The sequence below is a fragment of the Eretmochelys imbricata genome, chromosome 10 (genome assembly GCF_965152235.1).
Source record: "Eretmochelys imbricata isolate rEreImb1 chromosome 10, rEreImb1.hap1, whole genome shotgun sequence".
Lineage (NCBI taxonomy): Eukaryota > Metazoa > Chordata > Testudines > Cheloniidae > Eretmochelys > Eretmochelys imbricata.
The window spans coordinates 80,551,334-80,570,660 of record NC_135581.1 but is presented as its reverse complement, the minus strand read 5'-3'; the positions used below and the strand labels follow the sequence as shown (position 1 = coordinate 80,570,660).

Genomic DNA, 19,327 nt, shown 5'->3' with positions numbered 1-19,327 from the left:
GTATTGCATCCAGTTTTGGGCCCCCCACTACAGAAGGGATGTGGAAAAATTTGAAAGAGTCCAGCGGAGGGCAACAAAAATGATTTGGGGGCTGAGGCACATGACTTATGAGGAGAGGCTGAGGGAATTGGGCTTATTTAGTCTGCAGAAGAGAAGAGTGAGGGAGGATTTGACAGTAGCCTTCAACTACCTGAAGGGGGGGTTCCAAAGAGGATGGTCTCAAGTTGCAGTGGGGGAGGTCTAGTTTGGATATTAGGAAAAACTATTTCACTAGGAGGGTGGTGAAGCACTGGAATGGGTTACCTATGGAGGTGATGGAATCTCCTTCCTGAGAGGTTTTTAAGACCCAGCTTGACAAAGCCCTGGCTGGGATGATTTAGTTGGTGTTGGTCCTGCTTTGAGAAGGGGGTTGGACTAGATGACCTCCTGAGATCTCTTCCAACCCTAATTTTCTATATTTCTATGCTTTGGGAGAAATAGTTGACACCTAAAATAAGCCTTGATAACAAAACAGCACCCGGTATATTTCTGATGACAAATTCTAAACTAAGCTAACGCATTATAACCCACACAAAAAGCATCTGTAGTCAGATGACTGGTACTTCAATGGCTGTACAGTAGTTAATTTTGAAACACTCGAAGTTAAGAAATAAACAGAAAACAAAAAAAATCTTTTTTGGCCAAAAAGTGGATTTTAGCACTTAATATCCATCTTAAAAGAAAAGATCCATAAAACTATTGGTTATTTTCCTGTTCATCCATTTCATTTCAAAGCAAGTGTTAAATGGAAATTTTCACTTAAATTTACAACAAGAAAGATAAATGTAGCTAAAAATGAGTTAAAATAATTGTGATTCAATAAGTTACTGGTTTTGCTTTTAGGATTTTTTGTACATATAAATACATCAGAAATACATCTTTAAATCTTCTGTGCATATTGAGCCTGCAGCTACAATGTAACTCTTCTGTTAGGAGGGGTGAAATAGTCTCCAGATGAAAGTAGATTCGGAAAATTTTTTAGAGCCCAGGGGTTCATTTTTAATGAGCCGTTACTTTAAGTACTGCATAAAAAATACAAGAAATTGATAGTCCATTTAGTCTGCACTATACCTAATGCAAAAGTCATTAAGATGCATTATTCCTAATGTTCATCATATGATCAGTAAGTGTACAACTCTTTTTAAAAATGTCAAGCATGCCCACAACTCCATGTGATTTTCAAAAAACAAAAAACAAAAAAACAAAACAAAACAAAAAACCCAAAAAAAACAAAAAAAAAACCAAAAACCCACCACCTCCGCATAATACAGGAATACATTATGATTATTTTTGTTTATTTTTAACACTTCAATACAAGCAGAATAATAGATAAAATTACAGGAAAATTGAAAAGCATGAAAAACATTCGCCACTTGTTACAATATACCTACATAGGATAGCATGGCTTTCATTTCTTCATCACTTCTAACAGTAATCCGATCACCGTCCTCATCTTCATCTGATAAAAAAGTATTACATTCATTAAGTGAAAAGCCATTTACAGTTTTTAATAAATCAATTATGCCTGTTTACTCTACCTGAACAACGGAACTTCTACAAACAAATGAAAATAAACAGAACGAGCAAGCCAATTACACAAAAAACCCAGAACCTTGAAATGACTGTTGACATCATCACCGTCTGGGGCCTATAGACATGTGGTGTGGAAGAAACAAGTGAGGAAAACAAGACCAAGCAGCTGAAAGACTTGAGATGCAAGAGCACAAAAGGATGACAACAGAACATTCTCTAACCGCATATACCAAAGTAATCCCAAATGCACATAAACAGAGGCTATAATTACATTTTAAGAGCAGGGACAAGAACAAAGCACTCGAAACTTTGCTCTCACAATTTACGATGCTAGCAGAACCTCCCTGTGGAATTCCAGTCTATGCACAGTATATTACTCCTTATGCAAATCCATTAAGTCATTCTAGTGACACTGTAAACTCGGAGTGAAGATTGAGTGGTTTCTTAATGGGTCTAGGTCTCCCAAGATGGAATTAAGTGTATTCAGTTTTGTTGAAAGAAAAAACATAATACCAAAAACTCGATCTGTTTTCTTACCACTCCATCCTTCTTATTCTATAATATTCTGTCCTTACATGAATTCTTTCCTGTCATGCTCATCTGCCCCCTGTCATGCTGCTTCCTCCCGATATCCGTCAGGAAGCATAGGTTTCTATCACACCTAATAAAAACAGTAGCTTTACCTTTAAAAAAAATTAAAGGAACACATGATCATTCATTTGTATGTCTATATATACACACATCAGTTTAGACTAGTGCCAAACTTAGTGTGCACGCACGTTTGTCTGGGAGGATTTGTGCACAGTACAACTGTGGGAGAAGAGAGTGAGTGGTTCACGAATAGTGCAATGTAATCACACCTCTGTAATAAGAGCTATGGTACAGACATGCATACACACAGAACTGCATACCTTGTGACATAAGGAAAGATGCTGCTGTAGTATTGGACGCAGAGGAAAGAACAAGAAGATTCAGAAAGGCTTATGTAAAGAGAGGGATTTTAAAATATATATATTTTAAATTAGGATCTAACATTGGAATAAGTTTTCCAAAGGCATAAGGCAGGATTCTGATCTCCATTAACTATTGTGAGGTACTCAGACACCCTTGTGATGCGAGACGCACAAGTAATCAGATAGACAGATCAGAACCCCACTCTCAATCTGTAGCAATATATAATTTTTTACTGATTTACCTTTTGCTTGATTTGTTTCCCATCTTTGCCTGCCATGATTTAACACTGCTCTTTCTTTCTGAAGTTTGTACAATTAGGACACTATATTCCTTTAACATTTACGTTTCCCCAGATTTGGAAATTGGATTTTCCTTTTACTACACCTACGGTATGACTCAGCGGTGTGATTCCCCTGCTCATATCTATTTGAGGTAGTACAAGCATAAATAGCAGAGCTGCAGTATTATGGATAGTGGCAGCAAAGGCATGGCTGAGCTCTGCTGAGTACGTACAAACCCACCTGAAACCAGTGGGTTTGTATCATGGGGATGCTGCTATACAGACCTGGTCTACACTAGGACTTTAGGTCGAATTTAGCAGCGTTAAATCGATGTAAACCTGCACCCGTCCACACGATGAAGCCCTTCATTTCGACTTAAAGGGCTCTTAAAATCGATTTCCTTACTCCACCCCTGACAAGTGGATTAGCGCTTAAATCGGCCTTGCCGGGTCGAATTTGGGGTACTGTGGACACAATTTGACGGTATTGGCCTCCGGGAGCTATCCCAGAGTGCTCCATTGTGACCGCTCTGGACAGCGCTCTCAACTCAGATGCACTGGCCAGGTAGACAGGAAAAGAACAGCGAACTCTTGAATCTCATTTCCTGTTTGGCCAGCGTGGCAAGCTGCAGGTGACCATGCAGAGCTCATCAGCAGAGGTGACCATGATGGAATCCCAGAATCGCAAAAGAGCTCCAGCATGGACTGAACGGGAGGTACAGCATCTGATTGCTGTATGGGGAGAGGAATCCATGCTATCAGAACTCCGTTCCAGTTTTCAAAATGCCAAAACCTTTGTCAAAATCTCCCAGGGCATGAAGGACAGAGGCCATAACAGGGACCCGAAGCAGTGCCGCGTGAAACTTAAGGAACTGAGGCAAGCCTACCAGAAAATCAGAGAGGCGAACGGCCGCTCCGGGTCAGAGCCCCAAACATGCCGCTTCTATGATGAGCTGCATGCCATTTTAGGGGGTTCAGCCACCACTACCCCAGCCGTGTTGTTTGACTCCTTCAATGGAGATGGAGGCAACACAGAAGCAGGTTTTGGGGACGAAGAAGATGATGATGATGAGGTTGTAGATAGCTCACAGCAAGCAAGGGGAGAAACCGGTTTTCCCAACAGCCAGGACCTGTTTCTCACCCTGGACCTGGAGCCAGTACCCCCCGAACCCACCCAAAGCTGCCTCCTGGACCCGGCAGGTGGAGAAGGGACCTCCGGTGAGTGTACCTTTTAAAATACTATACATGGTTTAAAAGCAAGCATGTGAAAGGATTAATTTGCCCTGGCATTCGCGGCTCTCCTGGATGTACTCCCAAAGCCTTTGCAAAAGGTTTCTGGGGAGGGCAGCCTTATTGTGTCCTCCATGGTAGGACACTTTACCACTCCAGGCCAGTAAAACTTACTCGGGAATCATTGTACAACAAAGCATTGCAGTGTATGTTTGCTGGCGTTCAAACAACATTTGTTCTTTATCTCTCTGTGTTATCCTCAGGAGAGTGAGATATCATTCATGGTCACCTGGTTGAAATAGGGTGCTTTTCTTCAGGGGACACTCAGAGGTGCCCGTTCCTGCTGGGCTGTTTGCCTGTGGCTGAACAGAAATGTTCCCCGATGTTAGCCACGGGGAGGGGGGAGGGTTGAGGGGGTAGCCACGCAGTGGGGGGAGGCAAAATGCGACCTTGTAACGAAAGCACATGTGCTATGTATGTAATGTTAACAGCAAGGTTTACCCTGAAAGAGTGTAGCCACTGTTTTATAAAATGTGTCTTTTTAAATACCGCTGTCCCTTTTTTTTTCTCCACCAGCTGCATGTATTTCAATGATCACAGGATCTTCTCCTTCCCAGAGGCTAATGAAGATTAGAAAGAAAAAAAAAACGCACTCGTGATGAAATGTTCTCTGAGCTCATGCTGTCCTCCCACACTGACAGAGCACAGACGAATGCGTGGAGGCAAATAATGTCAGAGTGCAGGAAAGCATAAAATGACCGGGAGGAGAGGTGGCGGGCTGAAGAGAGTAAGTGGCGGGCTGAAGAGAGTAAGTGGTGGGCTGAAGACAGGGCTGAAACTCAAATGTGGCGGTAGCGTGATGAGAGGAGGCAGGATTCAATGCTGAGGCTGCTGGAGGACCAAACCAGTATGCTCCAGTGTATGGTTGAGCTGCAGCAAAGGCAGCTGGAGCACAGACTGCCACTACAGCCCCTATGTAACCAACCACCCTCCTCCCCAAGTTCCATAGCCTCCTCACCCAGATGCCCAAGAATGCGGTGGGGGGGCCTCCGGCCAACCAGCCACTCCACCACAGAGGATTGCCCAAAAAACAGAAGGCTGGCATTCAATAAATTTTAAAGTTGTAAACTTTTAAAGTGCTGTGTGGCATTTTCCTTCCCTCCTCCACCACCCCTCCTGGGCTACCTTGGTAGTCATCCCCCTATTTGTGTGATGAATGAATAAAGAATGCATGAATGTGAAGCAACAATGACTTTATTGCCCCTGCAAGCAGTGATCGAAGGGAGGAAGGGAGGGTGGTTAGCTTACAGGGAAGTAGAGTGAACCAAGGGGCGGGGGGTTTCATCCAGGAGAAACCAACAGAACTTTCACATCGTAGGCCTGGCCAGTCATGAAACTGGTTTTCAAAGCTTCTCTGATGTGTACCGCGCCCTCCTGTGCTCTTCTAACCACCCTGGTGTCTGGCTGCGTGTAACCAGCAGCCAGGCGATTTGCCTCAACCTCCCACCCTGCCATAAACGTCTCCCCCTTACTCTCACAGATATTGTGGAGGGCACAGCAAGCAGTAATAACAGTGGGAATATTGGTTTCGCTGAGATCTAAGCGAGTCAGTAAACTGCGCCAGCGCGCCTTTAAATGTCCAAATGCACATTCTACCACCATTCTGCACTTGCTCAGCCTGTAGTTGAACAGCTCCTGACTACTGTCCAGGCTGCCTGTGTACGGCTTCATGAGCCATGGCATTAAGGGGTAGGCTGGGTCCCCAAGGATAACTATAGGCATTTCAACATCCCCAACGGTTATTTTCTGGTCTGGGAATAAAGTCCCTTCCTGCAGCTTTTGAAACAGACCAGAGTTCCTGAAGATGCGAGCGTCATGTACCTTTGCCGGCCATCCCACGTTAATGTTGGTGAAACGTCCCTTGTGATCCACCAGAACTTGCAGCACTATTGAAAAGTACCCCTTGCAGTTTATGTACTCGGCGGCTTGGTGCTCCGGTGCCAAGATAGGGATATGGGTTCCGTCTATGGCCCCACCACAGTTAGGGAATCCCATTGCAGCAAAGCCATCCACTATGACCTGCACATTTCCCAGGGTCACTACCCTTGATATCAGCAGATCTTTGATTGCGTGGGATACTTGCATCACAGCAGCCCCCACAGTAGATTTGCCCACTCCAAATTGATTCCCAACTGACCGGTAGCTGTCTGGCATTGCAAGCTTCCACAGGGCTATCGCCACTCGCTTCTCAACTGTGAGGGCCGCTCTCATCTTGGTATTCATGCGCTTCAGAGCAGGGGAAAGCAAGTCACAAAGTTCCACGAAAGTGCCCTTACGCATGCGAAAGTTTCACAGCCATTGGGAATCATCCCAGACCTGCAACACTATGCAGTCCCACCAGTCTGTGCTTGTTTCCCGAGCCCAGAATCGGCGTTCCACAGCATGAACCTGCCCCATTAGCACCATGATGCATGCATTGGCAGGGCCCATGCTTTCAGAGAAATCTGTGTCCATGTCCTGATCACTCACGTGACCGTGCTGACGTCGCCTCCTCACCCGGTATCGCTCTGCCAGGTTCTGGTGCTGCATATACTGCTGGATAATGCGTGTGGTGTTTAATGTGCTCCTAATTGCCAAAGTGAGCTGAGCAGTCTCCATGCTTGCCTTGGTATGGCGTCCACACAGAAAAAAGGCGCGGAACGCGCGGAACGATTGTCTGCCGTTGCTCTGATGGAGGGAGGGGCGACTGATGACATGGCTTATAGGGAATTAAAATCAACAAAGGGGGTGGCTTTACATCAAGGAGTATTTCAGGCAGGACTTCACGGAGGGTTCCAATAAGAAATGGTGCACCTAAGTAATTGTTCTTATTGGAACAAGCAGGTTGGTCTAGCCTGTGACTGATACATGGCTAGATTTACCTCGCTGCACCTTCTCTGTGAGTGACTGCAGTGTGACCTAGAGGAATGAGTCACCTAGACGGGGGAGAGGGGGAAGCAAATGAGTACAAAACAAATCTGGTCTATTTCTTGTTTTGATCCACTCCATCTATCTTTTACATCTTTGGCTGGCAGCAGACAGTGCAGAAGGACTGCAAGCCATCCACATCTCACGGCTGCTCGGCAGAAGATGGTACAATAGGACTGCTAGCCATCCTCATCTCTGTGAGATAGCTACCCAAAGTGCAAAGCTCCGGAAGTCGACGCTTGCCTTGGTACTGTGGAAGCACTCCGCCAAGTTAATGCACTTAATGCACTTAGAGCATTTTCTGTGGGGACACACACACTCGAATATATAAAACCGATTTCTAAAAAAACGACTTCTATAAATTCGACCTAATTTTGTAGTGTAGACATACCCTTAGACTCATGCTAACTCAGCAAACATATGCGGACACGAGCAGGGGAATTATACACCTAGCTCATAGCACAGATAGAGCCTCGGACACAGTGGTCTTTCTAAACTGCTTTCCATAAGACATTTAAATTTTTAAGCACAAAAATGTGGCAGTGTTAAATGCATGTATATTTGTAGGCTGGGGCGGGGGGAGAGTGAGGGGAAATCAACCACACGTGTTTTTGGGCTGGGATTTTCAAAGAGACCTATGCACCCAATTCTCATTGGAAGCCTATGGGAGATGGATGTCTGACTCGCTTAAGTCCCTTTTTAAAAAAAAATCACAGCCTTTGCACAGAACATCACACAAAATGTGTGAATATTTCCCTGGATGAAAATTAACCTCTACTCATAATTACACACATTAGTTCAGCAACAGATCTAAATTAGTTGGGCAAAGGAAGATGTTCATTCTTTTTTGAAAAATCTAGCAGAAAACTCCAAAGCAATAATGAAAAAGAGCAAAAAGAGCTCAGAGGGGAAGAAATAACAGTGTGGAAGTATGTCACTGAAAATACTTAGAGAGCTAGAGTTTATAAATCTACCAGAGTGGAATCACAAGACACTGGAAAGATGGCTTTGAATGGAGAAGTGGATGGCACAGTTACCTTGTGTAATAGTCTTGAGGACACATGGAAATTTAACTAGTAAGTTGCCAGGCTGCTAAAAATGTTCTCTAGACTTACCAACCTGTATCGAGTCAAGAATGATGAAAAGACTTGGAAGAGTTAGTGAGTTGAAACTGAATGTTTCCTTGCCTGAAAGCATATAAGAGACAGAAAAAGGAAGAGATGTTTGTAAAACTACAACTTGGCTGAAAACAAACTTGCTCTAGCATGAGAATCAGAAACACTGAAGAAAGCTGTCGTTAGAATAGTGACCACAATGAAAGCACTGTAAGCAGAGAGGGGATCAGAAGTAAAAGTAGATGAGCAAAAAATATATTTAAAAGACAGAGAAAGACCAGAGTTGTTAAACAAGTCAGGCTCAAGGGGGGAAAAAACTGACGCTAGAAACACGCAAGGGTGTAGCTGATGAACTCTCACAGCCCACTGGAAGAACATCCTCAGATCACCAGGTCACACAGGATTAGATTCAAATGATATGAAAATAGCTCCAGAGTACTCAGAACTGTGAAAACTCCTTACAGTTACATGAAGAATACAGGAAAGATACAAACGTACTGATGAAAGAAGATATTAAAAGGACAATTTTTTCTTAATCAGAGACTACATTTCTCATGTTAAATGCAGAGATTCTTTTGCCATCCTACCAAAAAATATAACTGGGTATAGCCTCCAAACTGGCTATAGATGATGCACTGATTCAGAGAGAAGAATTTCAAGCTTGTCTACTTGCCTAGAGCACAACAATCTGATTTTCCAGCACATTAGGGAAGCAAAAGTAGAACCAAAAAGCCTATGTACTGGCTGGATTTTGCTAATGTCACTTAAAATGGAGGAAAAAATCCTAGCAAGATACCAAATAGAGTGCAGCAGATGGTAAACAAATATTATGAAGCAATCTTTGCAAAATCTGCAGTGTGTCACAAATACACAAAATGGCAGAGTTTGGATAAAAGGATCATAACAGGCCATATGTTGTTAGTCATTTTATTTGTAGCATCGTGTAATACAATGGTGAAATCCACATAAAGGTCCAATGGTAGAAGAAGCACAGCCCCAGGTAGAGGCTGCAATGGATGACACAGTGTAGATAACAACAACTAAACAAACAGTAGTGGAGACTATACTAGCCGGCAATTATCCATGACTGGAAAGTAAACAAACAGGTGAGAAGGACATTTATACCAGTAAAATCTAGGCATTTGATATGGATAGAGTAACCAGGAAACCAAGCATCAACATACATAACATATTTTAGATGCCAGTTAAATGGCAGGGGAAATAGTTTTGTGCAGATGTAAATGACAGACTAGAGACATGAACTGAAAGCACAGCAGCAGATGTGTATTTCCAGGAAAGTTCTACACATGGTACCATTAATATGGGCTACTGCTGAGATTGCAGGGACTCTTACTGGTGCATGAAGTTCAAACAAAGCTAATCTGTGATATGGGAAATAGGTAACACAAATCAACAAATCATAAAAGAAATGGTAAGGTCTAGAGCCTGGTTTTGCTCAGGTCCCTATAGCAAGTCTTAGGTCTTACAATGGGGAAGGGTACATGTCCCAGGCTCAGGGGAAATGGACATTTACAAACACAGTACTTATCCACAGGATACGTTTTTTAGTTGAAAACAAACATGTGGCGTAAAAGCAACAAAAGCACTCGAAGGCTCACAAAACAATTATTTCCTTTAATTTTCTATGCCCATGATTATCTCTCAAGCACAATACAACCAAGTACTCTGCACCTTACCTTCTATCATATATACTCTCTCACTTCCAGCATCAATACACAGCATGCAGATTCACAAACCAGATGCAACATCCCATGGCTCTTTTTGTAAACCCATCTCTACCAGGGCAAACCTTTTGGAGAAAATTGGTGGAACCTTTCCTCTAGCACAGACCCATGATAATTAAAATATTAGAAAGGAGCACTAGAAAGCCTATAAGCCTATGCACTCTTAAATAGACCACTGATCTTATTGCCTGAGGCAGAGAAGTTTGACTGCCCTTCACAAATTATTCTTCTTGAAAACAATGCCATGGGAACCAAAAATGATAAAAAGAGTGAAAAGTTACAAAAAGAAAGAAGGAAAGAAAATAAGCAAGTCAGTATCAGTCCCAAATCTGCATTAATGGAGTAAATGAGAGCTTTCTACAGACTTCAATTACGGTAGGATCTTGGCCTACTTATAGAGCCCTGTGAACTTTTTATTTTTTGCAATTTTTCGTTTTTTAAAAATTTCTTATTATGTTTTATCCACTATAAATGTTTTTACTTATTACATTTACATTAATAAAATACCTCAAATGACCCATATAAAAAACCCCACGTATAAACTATGAAAAAAAAAACAGTTTATTTAGACTACACCATTTTATTAAGCGTTATTACACGGTACTAAAAGGTTTTAGGAATTAAAAGTAAGTATAGAACAATACCCCTTAAATATTCCCCATGCCCTCTTCAGCCCCCATGTCACAGCCTCCCCATTAGTGCAAAAGATCCATCCCCTAGCCCCCTTTACATACTCCCCTTCTGAAACCAAGGCCCTTGGGGAGGGTGACAGGTCCTGTCCCCAGGGGGTGGCAGGCCCTGGAAGGGATGTTGTGACCTCGAATACGGGATCATAGTATGGCTCAGGTTTGGCCCAGCCATTCCTCCATCATCATAACAAAGAAAAGAAAAAGGAAGAATGTAGATAAGTTGGCCAACATCTCTAACTTGTACAGGAGGGAAGGAAAACTAATGACTTGGCAGCTCATGAGCATCCTTCTAATGGGAAGAAAGTGCTACCTCCTCCCACGGAGCAGTCTTTGTTCTTTACAGCTGGGAAAACACAGACTCCAGCCCTCCGATTGTCAGAGAAACCTATTTAAAACAAAACCAAACCTTTCCCTGTTATTGTGGAGGAGTGTGGCCCTCGACACCTGTGCTACAACTGTCAAATCCAGCCTTATGAACACGGGATATCATCTTCCTAGATCCAAAGAAACAGCTGATCTCAAGGTAATAGAGGCAGTCACCCCATAACACTACATGCACTGTATCTGACTGTCATGTTATGACACTTATCTTCACCTATGAGAAAAGAGATCATCTCCTCATACAAGAGCATAAGTAGGATAAGATCTCGGCAATCATTATTCTTCTCCTGCCTCAACAGCCTGCAGCGGATGTAGTATGCAGAAAACTCCTTTCCCAGGCAAAACCAAGGGTTCATCCTCCATAATATGATCAGTCTCCACTAAATTAAAAAGGAAAAGTCCCAAATCTAGTTGAGCCGGGGTTTCAATGCAGCAATTGCTATGCTCCCATGCCTGGTATTATTCTACATTCTGTACCATATTTCTTTTAAAAGCTGCACTTTGCAGCTCTTTTGTTTTTTAAAGCGAGAATTAAATTTTCAAATTACAATCCTAGATCTACAGGTACTTTATTCTTTTCATTTAATTCAAGCCATATAATTGCAGTGAGGAGTCAGAGCATGATAAGGTCATGTTGGTAATTAAAGCTATATTGTAGAGATATGCTCACTCAAGATGTAATTAAATAATAAAATATTACTTAGCTCGGTATCATCATTAAACTTGCATTAATGTATAAATATTTAACTGTAACATATAATGAACATAAACATTATTTACTTAAAAAATGACAACTGCATAATGTGAGCAGAGGAGCCCATACCAGACATACTGCAGACAGAAGTTAAATAAGTTGTACTTACATTCAAATGCTGTTGTCGTTGCATCAGGCAAAACCTGTCCAATGACATCCTAAACAATGACATAGGACAGAATAAGCCATATTTCTAACTAGAAGTGCTTGAGACATTTCAGCATACATTAAACTTAACGGTTCCTCTATTACAGAGAAGAGAGTCTTTAAACCCCTCTCCCCCAAACTTTTAGCATACGATTCAAAGCTGTTTCAATCAGTCTCCACCTTCCTCCCCCCTATGCCCCCTGGAGGGCAGAACAGTATTTAAATCACTTGATCATAACTTCAGAACAAATATTCCATTTTAATTTTTCTTGCAATGTAAAGAGTTTATTTTGTCCTTAGGGTACAAAAAATGCATGTGGAACTCTTCAAGGCAAGTGATATAAATGGAGGTTTATAAATCATTTCTGTACTTGAGAAGGAGCGCTCTCTCTTTCTACCCCAAACCATCCCGACTGTTGGGGAGAGAGTGGTTCATTACTTTATAACTTGCTCAGCTTCTGTTTTCTGGTCCTTCTCCCCAACCATAAGTAGCTTTTGTGCCTACCTCTGCTGCCCACATGGATCTGAACAGGGGTGCTGGAACAATTTTTATAATGGGGGTGCTGAGAGCCATTGAACCAAACCGTACACCCTGTATATGATGGAAACCACTTGAAGTCAGGGGGTGCAACAGCACCCCCAGCACCGGCATCTATGGATCTGAACGGCAGATGGGACAATAACTAAAATCTTGTTGATTTCACTCTGCTACTGCACAGGAAAGCTTTGAAGGATAGGGATGCATTAGTGATGCCTGCTGCAGGCTCACCAGAAAGCTCTGGTTTACATTTGGAAGATTCTCTCTGCAACCATATGTGCTATAAAGTTTTTAGTACTATTCTTTTATTTTAATTGAAGTTTAAATCCTGCATAAATACATGAGTGGATTCATAGTTGGTCTGAAATAAAAAAAATGCACTGGTTGTCCAGTAAGAAATGAGGCCAAAGTATCAAAGAAGTGTAAATATTTCTCATCTACACACTGGGCAGCGTGTTTTATTTAAAAAAGGTTTTTTTTGCCCTTGCCTGAACTACTTCCACAACAATGATCTTCTAAGGACAGAATCAAACTGCATATACCAGAAGGCTCAGAAATGTAGAATTTCTGTGTATGTTACACATTTCTGTCCCAAATGGTGCATTTTTGTGTCTAATATTTTAAACACATTTTCTATGCTACAGTATAACTTTTTTTTTTTTTTTTTCAGATCAAAAACTGCCTTGGGTATTGCAAAGTTACTCAAAATTCAGTGGAAGATCAATTCATGCAGGCCTTCTCGTCTGCGTGTTGTCATCAGTCAACAGTGAGTTTGCAATATGTCATGTGGGGTATGGCATACATGCATAGCGTGATTTTTCCTGCCTGCTGTCTGATTTCTCATGTCATGCAAGCTTTTCACTGACATTGTCACAAACAGGTCACGAATAAATGAATAACGTTATTTATTGCAAATAAATGTTATACACCTTGGAGTGCTCAGCATCTCACATGATGGGACCCTCAGTAATAAATATTGAACACCTTGGAGTGCTCAGCATCTCACATGATGGGACCCTCAGTAATAAATGTTATACACCTTGGAGTGCTCAGCATCTCACATGATTGGACCCTCAGTAATCACGGTCCCATTATTTTTCTTTTTTCCCTCTGAATAAAACTAAGAAATGAAACGGGAGATGCAATATTTAAAATGGGATAATTAATATAATGAAAAAGCAGCAAATATATCAGTAAAGAGTTAACTGGGCCAAATTATAGATATATAACTATTTCTTGCTTTTTTATTTTAGATGTGTTAAAATAAATTACCTTTATATACTACAGTTTAAACAACAGACAGAGGATGTGCAACACAGATGACAATGATTCCGTGGAAACTTTGCACAGTCAAAAAATCACAAAAATTTAGGCAACACAAAACTCAGTGTGGTGTTAAGAGAATTCTTTGTGTTTAATTATTTCTAGAGAACAGTAGATGTTCTACAGAAAACTTAAGAAGATATAATCCCTCTCTGCAAGAGCTTACAGTCTAACTGTACAAATTCAGTACAAAGAACTAAGATCTTGTCTGCACACAAAACTTGCAGTGGTTTAACTAAAATTGGTTTTTAAATCGAGATACTTAAACCCTGCAGAGACAAATTTCAATTGAACCAATATACAAATATATTTTAGTTAAACCATCACAAGCTTTGGGTGTCTACCAGCAGCATATATGTGAGGAGAGGATGTGTGGGCTCTGAGAAAGGACCATATCTGAGGGCTCAAAGAACTCCAACTCAGACTCTAGACTCCCAAAATAATGATTTACCATCACTCTCAGGTTACTAGCCTGCTTTATATTTTCACCTTAAAGTTCAATGATTCGAAAAAAAAACCCCTGAAAAATCTAAATCCATTAATTTAAGATCTGTAAAAGTGAACTAGATCACAAACCTGTCTCATAGTGAATTATTGGTAAGGTATCTTTACTCTGCTTAGTGTCCCACCTTGCTATTAAGTCAATGCACCAGATGAAACACCAAACTTTAAAACATGAATTCATAAAATTGATCTGGGGTTAAGAATCTTTTCACCTGATGTGTAGGAACCCTTACACTCTAACATTTTGGAGCTCTTTCATTGACCCAAACTCACGATATCCTAACTTTCAGCAGTGATGTTGGAATGGAGAATCCCCACAACTCACAAACAATAAAATCCTATAAATTTTGCAGACAAATGTTCAAGTAATCAGTGTATAGAACAACAGGTGTTTTATCCAACAAAACATAAGGCCATTAACAATGAAGAGAAAAGTCAGATAATGGTAGACTAAACAAGAAATCTGTCAAAACTGTTCTGTTGAGGATTGTAAAACAATTTGTATCTGTAAGGAAAGAAAACTGAACATTTAAAACCTATTGCTTGTAGCAGGGTTTGCCTGGCTGTTAGATACCAGCGGTCTCATTCTCCTTACACTTAAACCAGCTTTTACATCAGTTTTCAGAGTAACAGCCGTGTTAGTCTGTATTCGCAAAAAGAAAAGGAGTACTTGTGGGACCTTAGAGACTAACCAATTTATTTGAGCATAAGCTTTTGTGAGCTACAGCTCACTTCATAGGTGTAATTACACTACATCAGTGTAATTCTATGGAATTCTCATCAGTGTAAGTGAGAGAAATATAAGACCTGCTCCTTAAGGTGTTCAGACTCCATGGTGATGGGACAGCATGTGAATCTAGACAGATTAATGAAAAAATCAGTGCACTGTAATCCACTTAGTAGTGAAAAATCTTTAAATAAATCTGTTTACTGATAACTTCAAAGTTTGCAAAACTGATATACACAGAAAATCACTTGCAGTGGTGTTCCAAACAGTAGCACTTAGATCCCAGTTCAGCAAGGTGTTTAAGTATGAGTCTAATTTTAAACATGTGAGTAGTCCCAATTCTGTGGGACTACTTAGTGCTGAAAGATAGGCACATACTTATCTTTCTGAATTAAGGCTTTCATGATTATTTAATTTTTTAAACAAACATATCTGTACCATTCCGCCAATTATCAGTGCTCTTCCAAGATGCAATCCTTAAGCAGGAATATAACAACTGAATATTAAACTTAATGGGGGCATGGATTAGTGTGTAGAACAGCACACTAGGCATTAGGACTCAGATTTTTAAAGATATTAAGGTGTTGCTATGCTCAGCATTGCAATGCCAAACTGATTCAGGAGCTTAAATCCCATTTTCAAAAAGGAATTTAGGTATTAAGGAGACAGCTTTGGATTTCAAAGAGTAAAGAAGTTAAATTTAGAAAAAAAATCACTTTATTTCAAAAAAATAAAGATCCTGCAGCACCCTGTGTTCAATAACCTGATACACTGTGTTCTGATTTGTGTTGCTTCTACAAATTTTTAACCTCCTTAGGGTACGAACCTAGTCTTAATCTGTTTTGTACCATACCCAGCACATTCACAATGCGCATTAAATTAATAGTTTTCTGATTTTCAGAGATGCTGAGCATCTGCTGCTCCTGCTTACTTCATCTGGAGTTTTGCATGCTCAGCACCTCTGAGAAAGAGACCCTATAAATGTTATTGTTATTACTTTTCAAGGTGTCCACCTGACCACTTAATTTCAGCTCATTAAGGGCTTGTTTACACATAAAAGTTGTACCACTTTAATAATACCGGTATATCTAAAGCGATACAACCTCTGTAGTGCGAACATAATTATACTTTATAAAAGTGCTTACATAATGTATTCCAGGATGAGAAGGTGAATAAGTGATACAGATATAAGGCATCTTTAGACTTGTATAACTGTATCCATTTTAGGGATTTTTCTGGTGTCACACAAACTGGTTAAAAAAAAATCATACCCCTAAAAGGAAAAAGTTATATTTGTGTTGACTAATATATGCTGACTAGCATATATCTCATTAATAATATCTATTGTCTGCACCATCTATATATATTAATATGCATTAAGCACTGATACTGGTAAGCACGAATACCGTAACAGTGACATAGCCTAAAACTTATGCTAAGTTTCCCATAGCATCTTGCATTTGCTGAAGTAAGCATTTGGCACAAGCAGATAGGAAACTTGTCAAAATCAAGATACATTCCTTCTACGTCTTAGTACAAGCTAGTGAATTACCTTCACGGACCAGTAGCTGAAATAGTAGTATCCAAAACAAAAATAAGAAAGGAACAGAACAAGAAGTTAGGGGCCAGAACAAACGGATAGGCTGGATTTTAGTGACATGTAAAGAAATGTGTAACTTGTAAAATCATACAAATAATACCAGCTGAAATGTGTAACTTGGGGAGCACACCTTCTGCATAAGGTGAATGAAACACTGCTGCACAGAAATGCTCTTCGGAGACTGGTATCGTATAGAATCTTTTTCGTGTACCATATTAATAAACCTGACAGACACTGGTTATTTGGTCTCTTGAATATTTTTTATAATCAAATAACAAACCAAAGTGTGAACAAACAATTGACTATACAATTTATTGACAATCAGTAAAACTTCCAAGTGTACACCAGGCCACAGAAAGCCCGAACCTGGAAAATACCTATCCCGCCCCACTTAGGTTCAACAGTGTGTCTGTTTACAAACTGGTTTAAGTTATAGTAAGTTGACTAAAGAGACATTTAAAGTTACTGTAAATATTGTTGGATGCAGTCTTATTGTAGCCATGTAGTTCCAGGATATTAGAGAGACAAGGTGGATGCAATATGATAAATATTGTCTAATTAATCAGTGTTTCCATTTGTCACATCCCACATGCCCTGAGTAAGGCAGCTTCTAGATCAATGTTCCTCCCACTGAGACGTAAAATCCCTTTACATTAGTAAAGAATCTTTTAGCTACTGCTCCCAACCTCATCACCCAAATTTTCCTATGCACAGTCAGGGGAAGGATAAAGAATCTGCATCTACAGTGCAACCCTGCTTGCTGACGCTAAGGGGCTGTTATGCTTTAGTGCAGTGGTTTTCAACCTTAATTCATTTGCAGACCCCTAAACAATTTCAAATGGTGATGTGGACCCCTTTGGAAATCTTAGCCATAGTTTGCAGACCCCGAGGGGCCTGTGGACCGCAGGTTGAAAACCACTGCTTTAGCGCCCTGGAGGATGGGAAAGGCGTGAACAATTCCTGGGTCCCACTCCAAGCTGAGCATCCCTGTGGGAGGAGAGACAGGAGGGAACTTTGGGAAGCTGGCCCAGGCACCCCAGGGAGGCTTGGGAAGAAGCTGGGGACCTGGGGGAGCTTGAGGAGGGGAGGAAGATGGGTGCCATGAGGGAGGTGTGAAGGAGGGAAGAAGCTGGGCACCCCCAGGGGAGGATAAGGGAAGGGGAAGCTGGGCATCCCAAGGGGGAGAAGGAGAGAGGGGGAAAGCCAAACACCGTATGGTGGGGAGGGGAGAAGAGAAGGAGGAGGAGAAGGGAAGAAGCCGGGCACCCCGAAGGGGTGGGGAGGGGAAAGGAAAGGCGGGCACCCCGGGGGGGGGGGGGGGAGAAGGGGCATCCCGAGAAGGGGAGGAAGGAGGGGAGATGCCGGGCACCTCGAGGAGAGGAGGAGATGGGAGCCCAGCACCCCGGGGGTGGGGGGGGGAAGATGAAGGGGGAGGGAGAAGCCGGGTGCCCCGATGGGAGGGGGAGACAGGAGCCCAGCACCCCAGGGTGGGGGGGGAGATGAAGGGGGAGGGAGAAGCCGGGCACCCCGAGGGAAGGGGGAGATGGGAGCCCAGCACCCCGGGGTGGGGGGGGAGATGAAGGGGGAGGGAGAAGCCGGGTGCCCAGCACCCCGGGGTGGGGGAGAGATGAAGGGGGAGGAAGAAGCCGGGTGCCCCGAGGGGAGGGGGAGACGGGAGCCCAGCACCCCGGGGTGGGGGGGAGATGAAGGGGGAGGGAGAAGCCGGGTGCCCCGAGGGGAGGGGGAGACGGGAGCCCAGCACCCCAGGGTGGGGGGGAGATGAAGGGGGAGGGGAGAAGCCGGGCGCCCCGAGGGGAGGAGGAGACGGGACCCCAGCGCCCCGGGGTGGGGGGGGGGAGATGAAGGGGGAGGGAGAAGCCGGGTGCCCCGAGGGGAGGAGGAGACGGGACCCCAGCGCCCCGGGGTGGGGGGGGAGATGAAGGGGGAGGGAGAAGCCGGGTGCCCCGAGGGGAGGGGGAGACGGGAGCCCAGCACCCCAGGGTGGGGGGGGGAGATGAAGGGGGAGGGAGAAGCCGGGCGCCCCGAGGGGAGGAGGAGACGGGACCCCAGCGCCCCGGGGGGTGGGGGGGGACGAAGGGGGAGGGGAGAAGCCGGGCGCCCCGAGCAGGGCGGACTCACCAGCACGTCCCTGAAGAGCAGCTGCGGTGCGGGGTGGACGGTCCAGTCCACGGCGCCGCCGTCCGGGATGGTGATGCGGATGACGAGCGGCGGGCTCTCCATGGCGCGGGGCGGGCCGCCGCCGGGTACGAGCATCCCCCCGCGGCGGCGGCGGCTCACATGCTGGGGGCCCGCAGCCCGGCCCGGGAGCGGCACTCGCCGGGGTCGATGCGCCGCTGGCCGGAGCTGCCGCTTCCCCTCCGCGAGCGGCGGCCCGGCCTGCACCGGAACCAAACCGCGGGAGCCGGAAAAGCGGGGAGGCGGCGCCAGGCTCGGGAGGGGCGGCCCAGAGCCCTCCCCACGGCGCCCCCTCGGCCCCGGGCTGCCCCGAGACCCCCCCCCCACTGCGCCCCTCGACCCCGGGCTGCTCAGAGTCCCCTCCCCACGGCGCCCCTCAGGCCTCCCCACGGCGCCCCTCGGACCCGGACTGCCCCGAGACCCCCCCTCGGCGCCCCTCAGACCTCCCCACGGCGCCCCTCGGCCCCGGACTGCCCCGAGACCCCCCCCCCCACTGCGCCTCTGGCCTCCCCACTGCGCCCCTCGGCCCCGGGACCCCTCCCCACGGCGCCTCTCAGACCTCCCCACGGCGCCCCTCGGCCCCGGACTGCCCCGAGACCCCCCCA

At 44.0% G+C, this 19,327-nt stretch overlaps 1 protein-coding gene across 6 annotated transcripts in view; it reads right to left on the bottom strand.

Annotated features, from left to right (window-relative positions):
- Positions 1-18,912, bottom strand: part of MAP2K5 (mitogen-activated protein kinase kinase 5) — a 210,527-nt gene extending 191,615 nt beyond the window's left edge. For all 6 annotated transcript variants that reach the window (XM_077827514.1, XM_077827516.1, XM_077827517.1 and 3 more), the window contains exons 1-3: positions 18,666-18,912; positions 11,797-11,845; positions 1,431-1,498 (exon numbers count right to left, since the gene is read on the bottom strand). In XM_077827514.1, the coding sequence (XP_077683640.1) occupies positions 1,431-1,498; positions 11,797-11,845; positions 18,666-18,800 (252 nt within the window). In that variant the 5' untranslated portion in view covers positions 18,801-18,912. The remainder of the gene's footprint in view (positions 1-1,430; positions 1,499-11,796; positions 11,846-18,665) is intronic.
- Between the last annotated feature and the right edge of the window lie 415 nt (positions 18,913-19,327).